Source organism: Nerophis lumbriciformis, linkage group LG21 (genome assembly GCF_033978685.3).
Source record: "Nerophis lumbriciformis linkage group LG21, RoL_Nlum_v2.1, whole genome shotgun sequence".
Classification (NCBI taxonomy): Eukaryota; Metazoa; Chordata; class Actinopteri; order Syngnathiformes; family Syngnathidae; genus Nerophis; species Nerophis lumbriciformis.
This window is the reverse complement of record NC_084568.2, coordinates 432,493-445,000: the sequence shown is the minus strand read 5'-3', so window position 1 is coordinate 445,000 and position 12,508 is coordinate 432,493. Positions and strand designations below refer to the sequence as shown.

At 38.1% G+C, this 12,508-nt stretch overlaps 1 protein-coding gene across 4 annotated transcripts in view; it reads right to left on the bottom strand.

The window, feature by feature from the left end:
• Positions 1 to 12,508, bottom strand: part of slc9a3.1 (solute carrier family 9 member A3, tandem duplicate 1) — a 64,432-nt gene that overhangs the window by 15,391 nt on the left and 36,533 nt on the right. For all 4 annotated transcript variants that reach the window (XM_061983291.1, XM_061983292.1, XM_061983293.2 and 1 more), the window contains 4 exons: positions 6,980 to 7,282; positions 3,681 to 3,841; positions 300 to 378; positions 44 to 221 (listed from right to left, as the gene is read on the bottom strand). In XM_061983291.1, the coding sequence (XP_061839275.1) occupies positions 44 to 221; positions 300 to 378; positions 3,681 to 3,841; positions 6,980 to 7,282 (721 nt within the window). The remainder of the gene's footprint in view (positions 1 to 43; positions 222 to 299; positions 379 to 3,680; positions 3,842 to 6,979; positions 7,283 to 12,508) is intronic.

The following is a 12,508-nucleotide window of genomic DNA, read 5'->3' as shown; positions in this document are numbered from 1 at the left end:
ACTGGAAGTGAAGAACGTCCTGGAATCTGAAGGGAGTACTCACGACAGGATGGCGGAGAGGGAGAGCATCTCGGCCGTGAGGTAGGAGAGGTACCCCACCACGAAGATGAAGCCCGCCTCGATGATCTGGATGTTTTTGGTGCATCTGGTCAGAAGGGAGAGCAGCAAACCAAACACCATGCCGAGGAGGGAGCCGCCGAATGCCACCACAAAGAAGGAAACTGGAGACAAAGGGAGAACATTCCATTCATCCCAGCATATGATTTATACCAGGACTTGGTTCATGAGCATATGCTTACTTATTCCTTTGATTATCTCCACAGCATCAATCTTGGATCCTCCCAGAGAAACAAACGAATCAAACACATTAAAGAGCACCTGAAATGGGAGAGGGAGAATGGCAGGTTTTTAGGAGGTAATCAGTTGGTTCTAAAGAACAGGAGATCCTGCACTGCAAAAAGTCAGTGTTCAAAAACAAGAAGAAAAAATAAATAAAAATTAGGGGTATTTTATTTAAACTAAGCAAAATGATCTGCCAATAGTTCCAAGAAAGTTTGGCTTGTCAAGACTTTCCAAAACAAGTCAAATGAAAGCTGCAAGCAGCGATGGACGGGACCGACTTTGACGGCACATAAAATCCAAACCAGAGCAGTAATTAAAACTCTTTCGTCAACTTTTAATCAGAAGGGTTCAATATCTCTCCTGTGCTAGTTTGAAACCGACACGACAAATGCGCTCAGAGGAGATAATGTTTGAAAAAAGGTGACCGGTTTTTACAAAACTTTTGTTTTGAAGGGGGAATTGCAAACTTCCTGTTGATTTCTGCTGGGGGTTGTCATTATATGAAATGTAGGTCTAAGTGAGACCTACATAGAGGTTTTTGTTTCATGTCTCTAAGACATTCCTACTGGAAGTTACAGGAAGTTTTGTCTGAGTTTTCTTCCTAGGAGCAGTTGTGTCTGTGTTTTCTTCCTAGGGGGCGCTAGAGCGCAATTTAGAGTTTTGGGGTTGTTTTTTTTTTTTTATTAGATCACAATTTTTGCCAGTCCTGATGTGTGTGTCCAGTTTGGTGAGTTTTGAAGCATGTTAAGGGGGTCAAATTACAGCTCAAAGAGGCAAAAGTGACTGTTTTTACAAAACATTTGTTTTGAAGGGGGAATTGCCAACTTCCTGTTGTCAATGTATGAAATGTAGGTCTAAGGCAGACCTACATAGAGGTTTTTGTTTCATGTCTCTAAGACATTCCTACTGGAAGTTACAGGCAGTTTTGTCTGAGTTTTCTTCCTAGGAGCAGTTGTGTGTGTTTTCTTCCTAGGGGGCGCTAGAGCGCAATTTAGAGTTTTGGGGTTGTTGTTTTTTTATTAGATCACAATTTTTGCCAGTCCTGATGTGTGTGTCCAGTTTGGTGAGTTTTGAAGCATGTTAAGGGGGTCAAATTACAGCTCAAAGAGGCAAAAGTGACTGTTTTTAGTACATTTGTTTTGAAGGGGGAATTGCCAACTTCCTGTTGTCAATGTATGAAATCTAGGTCTAAGGCAGACCTACATAGAGGTTTTTGTTTCATGTCTCTAAGACATTCCTACTGGAAGTTACAGGCAGTTTTGTCTGAGTTTTCTTCCTAGGAGCAGTTGTGTCTGTGTTTTCTTCCTAGGGGGCGCTAGAGCGCAATTTAGAGTTTTTTTTTTTTTATTAGATCACAATTTTTGCCAGTCCTGATGTGTGTGTCCAATTTGGTGAGTTTTGAAGTATGTTAAGGGGGTCAAATTACAGCTCAAAGAGGCAAAAGTGACTGTTTTTAGTACATTTGTTTTGAAGGGGGAATTGCCAACTTCCTGTTGTCAATGTATGACATCTAGGTCTAAGGCAGACCTACATAGAGGTTTTTGTTTCATGTCTCTAAGACATTCCTACTGGAAGTTACAGGCAGTTTTGTCTGAGTTTTCTTCCTAGGAGCGGTTGTGTCTGTGTTTTCTTCCTAGGGCGTGCTAGAGCGCAATTTAGAGTTTTTTTTTATTTATTTTTTTATTAGATCACAATTTTTGCCAGTCCTGATGTGTGTGTCCAGTTTGGTGAGTTTTGAAGCATGTTAAGGGGGTCAAATTACAGCTCAAAGAGGCAAAAGTGACTGTTTTTACGAAACATTTGTTTTGAAGGGGGAATTGCCAACTTCCTGTTGTCAATATATGACATCTAGGTCTAAGTGAGACCTACATAGAGGTTTTTGTTTCATGTCTCTATGACATTCCTACCGGATGTTACAGGCAGTTTTGTCTGAGTTTTCTTCCTAGGAGCAGTTGTGTCTGTGTTTTCTTCCTAGGGGGCGCTAGAGCGCAATTTTGAGTTTTGGGGTTGTTGTTTTTTTTATTAGATCACAATTTTTGCCAGTCCTGATGTGTGTGTCCAGTTTGGTGAGTTTTGAAGCATGTTAAGGGGGTCAAATTACAGCTCAAAGAGGCAAAAGTGACTGTTTTTACGAAACATTTGTTTTGAAGGGGGAATTGCCAACTTCCTGTTGTCAATGTATGAAATCTAGGTCTAAGGCAGACCTACATAGAGGTTTTTGTTTCATGTCTCTACGACATTCCTACCGGATGTTACAAGCAGTTTTGTCTGTTTTTTCCTAGGGGGCGCTAGAGCGCAATTTTGAGTTTTGGGGTTTGGTTTTTTGATTAAATGGCCATTTTCGCCAGACAATCGCTAACCAGGCATTACAAAAATAGACCTAAAAATTAGCGAACATCAATCTTCACCAAGACGTCACTTTCGTCACTTGATTGACATTCACGGCACCCGAGGGTCTTGTGAGATGACGCTAGTTGCTGATCATTATTTAGAAAAAATGACCAACAGGAAGGCGAGAAACACTTGTTATTTCAACAGACTCTCGTCAAAACCCGTAAAAGCTTTGCTTCATCCTGCCTGCACTAACAAAAGAGTCTCAGAAAGCTAGCACGTGCTAGCAAGCTACGGAGTTTGCTGCCAATGTATTTCTTGTAAAGTGTATAAAAAGGAGTATGGCAAAAAGCAAGCACTTTCATGTGGTATTGGACAGAAAGGAGGACTTTTTTTCTCCTCCATTTGAAAATGTGGACGTTATCATCACTACTGTCTGATTCCAAACAATGCAAGTCATCACAATCAGGTAATACACCAACTTATATTCTTGTCTTCATGAAAGAAAGGAATCTATATGTGTTAAACATGCATGTATATTCATTAAACACCCTTAACTTGTTAACAAAAACCTCTCTTTCATAAATAAATCAATATAAATGATATATATGAATGAGAAAGATCCCCTCCACTTGGTCAATTGAAAAGTAGCTTGCCTGCAGAAAAAGTGTGGGCACCCCTGGTCAAGCTGGTAGAGCAGGGGTCGAAGGACGGAGCCTTGTGGTACGCCACAGTCTAATCATTCCAAAAAACAACAACTTTGTGAGCACCTGCTGGTATGCTGATGGAATCAAACTAAAGAGCAATGAGGAGATTTTTTATGGTTTTATTGAGGGTTGAATTTGCTTTGATGCGGTTACAAGGCCACCTTGGAAAGGTTCATTGAGTTCCCGGTGGAACGTACGCTGACCAAGCAAAAACTCTGGCTTAAAAGACTTAAAAAAAACCCAACCAGAATTGTATAAGCACTGTAAGAAATAGGTCTGTTTGAGAGCGCTAATACGAACCACGGTCACGCCATCGTTGAGCAGGGACTCTCCAAACACCAGGATGAAGAGGACCTCGTTGACGTGGACCTGCTCAAACACGGCGAGGACCGCGACCGGGTCCACCGCAGCAATCAGACTGCCGAACAGAAGATACTGCAGCAGGCCGATGTCCAGGTCACCTGCCAAAACAACATGTTTTACTTCCAGTTGGACTTGAATCAGGGCTTGATGATAGATATTGTACAACCGTCCAAGAAGGTATGGACGGCCAATGTCAAATATGATACAATCGCTTCCATGAACTCATTACACACGTGAAGTCACACAGTTTGATTCTTAAGTACCTTGGTTTGTATGCTGTTGGAACTTCTAAAACCTTAAGCGTGGTACAATATGTTGTTGAAACTACAATTAGTGCAAAACTTTGTCTATAATTAGGGCAAAACTTGGGAGTTCAAACTGTCGACTAGCGAATATTTCTACAATGCAGCGATTCCCAATAGAGATCGGACTTTATTTATTTATTACTTTATTTATCGGCCTGCCAATATTATCAGCCGATAAATGCTTTAAAATGTAATATCGGAAATTATCGGTATCGTTTTTTTTATTATCGATATCGTGTTTTTTATTTATTATTATTATTTTTTTATTAAATCAACATAAAAAACACAAGATACACTTACAATTAGTGCACCAACCCAAAAAACCTCCCCCATTTACACTCATTCACACAAAAGGGTTGTTATTAATATTGTGGTTCCTACATTATATATCAATATATATCAATACAGTCTGCAAGGGATACAGTCCGTAAGCACACATGATTGCTCCACTAATAGTACTAACCTTTAACACTTCATTTTACTAATTTTTATTCATTACTACTTTCTATGTAAATGTTTTTGTATTGTTTTACTTTCTTTTTTATTCAAGAAAATGTTTTTAATTGATTTATCTTATTTTATTTTATAATTTTTTTTAAAAAGGACCTTATCTTCACCATACCTGGTTGTCCAAATTAGGCATAATAATGTGTTAATTCCACGACTGTATATATAGCGGTATCAGTTGATATCGGTATCGGTAATTAAGAGTTGGACAATATCGGAATTTCGGATATCGGCAAAATGCCATTATCGGACATCCCTAATTCCCAACCACTGTGCCATTAGAGTGTATCAGAATTGTCAAAATTAAACCAAACAAAAAAACAGTAAAATGTAAGAACAGTATGAAAAAAAAAAGAGAAAACAAAACCGCGCCTGATCTACTACTAATAATAATAACAATAATAGATTTTATTTGTAAAAAGCACTGTACATTGAGCAAACAACCTCAAAGTGCTACAGTGTATTAAAAAATAAATAAATAAATTTAAAAATATAAAAAAATAAATATAAATAAAAATTTAAATAAAAATAAAAATAAAAAGATAACAAAAATAACAAAAAATAAAAAAAATAAAAACTAGAACAGCCTAATAGCTAGAACTAGTATGCATACACAGATCAATAAAGTACTATATATCTATCTATCTATCAAAAAAAAGGCTTTTTAAGCCTTTTTTAAAAGCATCCACAGTCTGTGGTGCCCTCAGGTGGTCAGGGAGAGCGTTCCACAGACTGGGAGCGGCGGAGCAGAAATAGTATTACTATTACTTCCAAATAATACCTGCTAAATAGCGTGTGAAAAGTCTAAAATTGTGTGTACTATTAAATGGACCAAGACTGCAAAACTTTGCCTATAATTAGGGCAAAACTTGGGAGTTCAAACTATCGCTAGCAAATATTTCTATAACGCAGCGGTTCCCAACCACTGTGCCATGAGAGTGTATCAGAATTGTCAAAATTAAACCAAACAAAAAAACCAGTAAAATGATCCCCGCTTCCGCCATCCTAGTCACTGCCGTTGTGTCCTTGGGCAAGACACTTTACCCAGTGCCACCCACACTGCTTTAAATGTAAATCAGACATTGAGTTTCACTATGTAAAAGCGCTTTGAGTCACTAGAGAAAAGCACTATATAAATATAAGTGAAGTGAATTACATTTATATAGCGCTTTTTCTCAAATGACTCAAAGCGCTTTACATAGTGAAAGCCAATATCTAAGTTACATTTAAACCAGTGTGGGTGGCACTGGGTAAAGTGTCTTGCCCAAGGACACAACGGCAGTGACTAGGATGGCGGAAGCGGGGATCGAACCTGCAACCCTCAAGTTGCTGGCACGGCCGCTCTACCAGCCGAGCTATACCGCCCATAATTCACTTCACTTCACACCGAAAAATCTACACTTTTTGATTTGCGGTAAAAAAAAACAAAAAAACAACAACAAATTGGCAGCTCAGGTGCCAACATTTTACTGTAAAATTCCAGTTTTTTTTATTTACAGTAAAAAAAATAATTTCACTAAATTTTACAGTAAAATTCAGGCAAATGAGCTGCCTTTTTTTTTTTTTTTTTAACCATTGTATACACTACATTTTGAGGTGAAAATTAGGTGAAATGAGGTGAAATTATTGCAACTTACCATTTTTTTTTTTTTTTACATTTTACTTTAAAAAAAATCTACTAATAAAATGCATTAAAAAAGTGTGTAATAATAGTATTCACGGTTAGAAAGGGCCCTCTGGGGCCAAACGTAACTGCAATGTGGCCCTGAGTGAAAACGACTTTGACACCTCTGTTGTAAACTGTAAGTAGTGTCGGAGGCAGTTATTTACATATATCCGAAGTTAAGTTGTACGTCTTCCATTTCTTTGTCATATTTGAAAACAGCTCGTGTTTTCCATTTCTTCTCTTGATGCTCTGTCAGCAAGTATACTGTGTGTGTTAACCTTGAGTTCTTTGGAATGTGTTTTGACTAGCATTTGTTTTGTCTACAGAGATGGGACGAGAGAGAGGGTGGTGGGATCGGGAAGACAGACCATTTTGGGAGGCGCGATAGAATGTTCTATGGTTAGACTGGTCTCAATCAATGTATATTGGCAAAGCTTTGAGAATATACAACAAAATACCTATTCTGTCTCTGGTGGTTTTTCAACTCAGCTTTAAGTGTCGGAAAGAACTTGGGAGCGAATTGTGACTTGAATTCCCTGGGAGGAACAACTGGTCCAAAACGCAACAGTAGTTTAGATATAATTAATGAGTATGGTTAAAATCAAGAGTAGGATTATTAATTAAGTGCTAATATTTGAGTGGGCTCCAAGGTCAAAATGGTTAAGAGCCTGGTATATTTCTCTTAAGAAAATGCTGTTTATTCACCGATCGTCCACTACGGTAAAAATGGAAGGAATCCCAATATATTTGACTCTTACCCATGGCTCCTCCCATGTGACAGCCCCACAGCGACAGCCCCACGCTGGCAGCGTTCCAGCAGGTCCCGATGATGGCGTAGACCAGAATGGTGCCCATGTTGCTGAAGAACAGCTTGTTGGGCATGAAGTAGCCCGCATCCAGGATGATTTGGGGCAGCAAGTAGAAGAAGAAGACGGTCGGGGTCAGCTTGAAGGTCTGCACCTGGTCTGCGCCCCAGATCATGCCGCCCAGGATGAAGCCGAAGCAGATGAGCAGGGCGCTCTCTGGGATGATGTTGGTCACGTGATGGTTGGCCTCGATGACTGGGGACACATAAAGAGTTAGATGTTTGTTAGTAAATAAACACATTTTTCCTTCTAGAAAGGTCAAGGAGGATGTTTCTTTCCAAGCATTCACAGCCAGACTAGACATTGAAACCAACCCATAAAACCCAAAAACAATGAGGTTGCAAAATGTGCAAATGATCAACTTTTTTCCCTTCTCCTTGGCATATAATTAACCAGCGTGTCTGCGGATAGAAATGCCCAGAAATATTCTTGCATAACTAAAGAGTCACTTTTGGTTAAGCTTGCTTGACTTTATGGATTAATAATCAAGCCCAATCAGCAGGTGAAAAAAAAGTCACATTTCAAAATGTTGATTTATGTCAGTTTGGGGTTAATTGTTACTGGGTTAAGTTGTCCAACACTCCTAACAACTAAAAACACAACTTAAGTTCAATCACACTGTAGCATGACTTTAAGGGGACTATTATGATTTTAATCTACATTTAAAATCCTTGTGGTCTACATAAAAAGTATTCAGAGCCTTTGCTCAATATTTTGTTGATGCACCTTTGGCAGCAATTCATCAATCAATCAAATCAACTTCCTGTCGATCAACATATTTTACAATCAAGCGTAACGCAACAAACACAACAAAATATGAACGCGAAAGGTAAAAAAAACACAAAAAAACCCCACCTACAATCTGATATATGTGATATATCACTAAGCTTTAGAACGTTCTTGTAAAAATCTCCTACCGTGTCTGTCCCTGACACCCACATTTCAGGCTGGCTGCTCTGGAAACACTCTGTGGAAACGCTCCCCACCCACACTGCTTGGTGCCTCGTCTGAGCTGCTGTGACTTAGATGACCATAGTAACTCATTTGATGACCATAGTAACTAGTAAAGTAACTAAAATACCCATGATTGTCACACACACACACACACTAGGTCTGGTGAAAGTTGTCCTCTGCATTTGACCCATCTCCTTGTTCACCCCCTGGGAGGTGAGGGGAGCAGTGGGCAGCACTCATTTTTGGTGATTTAACCCCCAATTCCAACCCTTGATGCTGAGTGCCAAGCAGGGAGGTAATGGCTCCCATTTTTATAGTCTTTGGTATGACTCGGCCGGGGTTTGAACTCACAACCTACCCATCTCAGGGCGGACACTCTAACCACTAGGCCACTGGCTTCCTGCTAAATTGAACCTTGTGAATGGATACTCACTTTGGAATGACAAGTGAGTATCCAATCCCAGTCTGGTTAACATCAGGCTGCCTAGATAGGCTACTGTCAACAACTTGTGATCTGATTGGCTATCGCAACTGTCTATCAACTCTGTGTTCTCAAATTCATCCGCTAACGGTCCCGGTGAGTATCCAATCACAGGACGTGTAAATGTCACGTTCAACGTGAGGCCAGCTAGAAGGCCTTACTGACAACCACTCGTGATCTGATTTGGCTATTGCAATTGTCTATCAACTGTATGTGCCTGTTCACTTACAGTGATTGATTCTGAAGGACTCTGGCAGATTTCGCACAGCATAGCAACATAATCTAGCAGAATTCTGATTGGATACATACTACAACTAAAAACAACAGCACTGGAAGGAGCATAATATGACATGAAGAGAATAGGAATACTTTTAGATATTTAGGGAAAGTAAATTAAAAAATAATTGTATCTTTAATTATGATCATGATTTCTGGTTATGTTAGAGAAGGCCTTGCTGGCCCCTGAGGGCCCACCACTGCCTTTAAGTCAGTTACACTTTCAGGATAACTGAAAAATATAAAATATAATATGGATTTAACAATCAGAACAAACTGCACATATCAAAATAACCATTTTCAAACAATGTCATGACTAAGTGAGCTCAAAATAGACTTGGAGGTGCATCATTAATGACAAATCACTGCTTGATAGCGTCTATGAAAACAATCCTCAGAAACAGACGACGCATCAAATTCCACACACACACACACACACACACACACACACACACACACACACACACACACACACACACACACACACACACGCACACGCACACGCACATGCACACGCACACGCACACACACATACTGGTTATAATTTGGAATGGGGACCAAGTTTTTGATCATCACTTGTGGCAACCACCCTTTCTACAGGTTGTGGAGGCATAAAAAAAATGGTGTAAAATGTCCACTGCCCAGTTAATCTCATACACGTCTTTAAATCTCTGGATTGATGAAGTAATGCATACTTGCCAACCCTCCCGGATTTTCCGGGAGACTCCCGAAATTCAGCGCCTCTCCCGAAAACCTCCCGGGACAAATTTTCTCCCGAAAATCTCCCGAAATTCAGGCGGACTCAGGTCCTCCACAATATAAACAGCGTGCCTGCCCAATCACGTTATAACTGTAGAATGATGGAGGGCGAGTTCTTGGTTTCTTATGTGGGTTTATTGTTAGGCAGTTTCAATAACGTCCTCCCAGCGTGGCAACAACACACAACAACAGCAGTCACTTTTTTGTATACCGTAAAGCAGTTCGTCTGCCGTAAACAGCAATGTTGTGACACTCTTAAACAGGACAATACTGCCATCTAGTGCATTTGATGAAAGCACTTTTGTGCGTGCCACACAGCAATGCATCATCAGAGAGGGTGTTCAGCATGGTTAGAAAAATAGTGACAGAGAATAGAGAAACAAGGATGGACAATTCAACCCTTAACTCAACAATGAGTAGATGAGTGTTATGTGTGTGTATATGTGTAAATAAATGAACACTGAAATTCAAGTATTTATTTTATATATATATATATATATATATATATATATATATATATATATATATATATATATATATATATATATATATATAATAAAATATATATATATATATATAAACAAATAAATTATATATATATATATATATATATATATATACAGCTAGAATTCACTGAACGTCAAGTATTTCTTATATATATATATATATATATATATATATATATATATATATATATATATATATATATATATATATATATATATATATATATATATATATATATATATATATATATGTATGTGTGGGAAAAAAAATCACAAGACTATTTCATCTCTACAGGCCTGTTTCATGAGGGGGGGGAAAAAAAATCACAAGACTATTTCATCTCTACAGGCCTGTTTCATGAGGGGGGGTACCCTCAATCATCAGGCGATCTCCTGATGATTGAGGGTACCCCCCCTCATGAAACAGGCCTGTAGAGATGAAATAGTCTTGTGATTTTTTTTCCCACACATACATATATTGCGCTCTACTACGGTATCGAGCACTATTTTTTGGATAACCTTATTAAGACATATATATATATATATATATATATATATATATATATATATATATATATATATATATATATATATATATATATATATATATGAAATACTTGACTTGGTGAATTCTAGCTGTAAATATACTCCTCCCCTTTTAGCCACGCCCCCAACCACGCCCCCGTCCCACCCCGACCACGCCCACTCCCACCCCGTCCCCCCACCTCCCGAAATCGGAGGTCTCAAGGTTGGCAAGTATGAAGTAATGTGCTGATCATTCTTACTGGGGACCCTGGGGAAAAGAGTTAATATGGTTCATGGGGACCAAATTTAAATAATTTTGCATAATTCACACACATTTGTACGTGACAACTGAGGACCATTTAAAAAAAATGACATGATCCTACAGCTGTCCTCTTATAGGAAGTTTCACCACTTAAATGTGAAAGCAAATCCTGCATCTTCTGTGACATTACTGAAAACTGCTACTTAGCAGTAATGAAGTTGTCTGCAACTCAGAAGGATGGAACATTCTGAATGTGAATCATACTTTAAGGTAATAATGTAAAAATGTCATAAAAAAATCACTTAGGCATCTTCAGAATGGATCTGACTATCATTTAAAAAAGGTTTCCCTTTAGGGGACCTGTTTTTTTGTCCCCATACCGTCAGAGGTCCCCAACCTTTTTTGTACCGCAGACCGGTTTAATGTAGGTATTATTTCCAGGGACCGGCTTTCCACTTGTGCCAGATAAATAGGGCAAGAATAAGTGCATGAAAAATACAAGTCACTATAACGCTGAATTAGTGTTTCTTTGCAATGAGATGCAGATGGAAATCAGCCTTTGGCTCCAATTTGTCTTATATGTTCATGAATGTGCATTGTATCATGTCACAAAGACTAATAGAACAAATGGCAACTTCCCATGAGGAGTTTTATTGTACATCTATAAACAAGATCATTGGTGTGTCAAACTCAAGGCCCGCGGGCCAAATCCGGCCCTCCATGTCATTTTATATGGCCTGCAAAAGCCTGGAAATGTTATATTTCAATAATATTTTCTTTCTCTACTTTCTTACTACAGGTATTAGTGTCCAATATTGCAAGAAATATTATATTATCTAACTTTGTTGGTCTAAATCCAAATAAATACTTAAATATCCGCTTAACTTATGATTTCGAAGCAAGTTATCCATCAAATTGTACACTATAAAAACGACCAATGGATTTTACTGTAAAATTTAGGGATTTTTAAAAAAAATTTTTTACAGCATATTACTGTAAGTTGGGAAAAAAAAACGACCAATATTTGTTTTTTTTACAGTAAAATTATGTCGACTGAGCATTTTTTTGTCATTTTTTTGCTGTAAAGTCCTCGGTTGATGATTTTATGTTACCACATTTTATCATGGTAAAAAACTGGCATCTGAGTAGCCAAAATCAAATTAAACAGCAGTACTGTATTTTTATTTGCAGTAATATGTTGTAAAATAATAATAAAAAAAAAAAAACACCATGTTTTACAGTACAATATTTTACTGGCAACTAAGCCGCCACTTTTTTTTTCTGTAAAAAAACACTGGTAAAATCGGCAGATTTTTTTTTTACTCTTTACGTAAAAAAATGTAAAATATTAAAATTCATAGGCAAATTCATTAATTATTTACTGTTACAAGCGGCCCTCTAATGGACCGCGGACCGGTTTAATGTAGGTATTATTTCCAGGGACCGGCTTTCCACTTGTGCCAGATAAATAGGGCAAGAATAAGTGCATGAAAAATCCAAGTCACTATAACGCTGAATTAGTGTTTCTTTGCAATGATGGAAATCAGCCTTTGGCTCCAATCTGTCTTATATGTTCATGAATGTGCATTGTATCATGTCACAAAGACAAATATAACAAATGGCAACTTCCCATGAGGAGTTTTATTGTACATCTATAA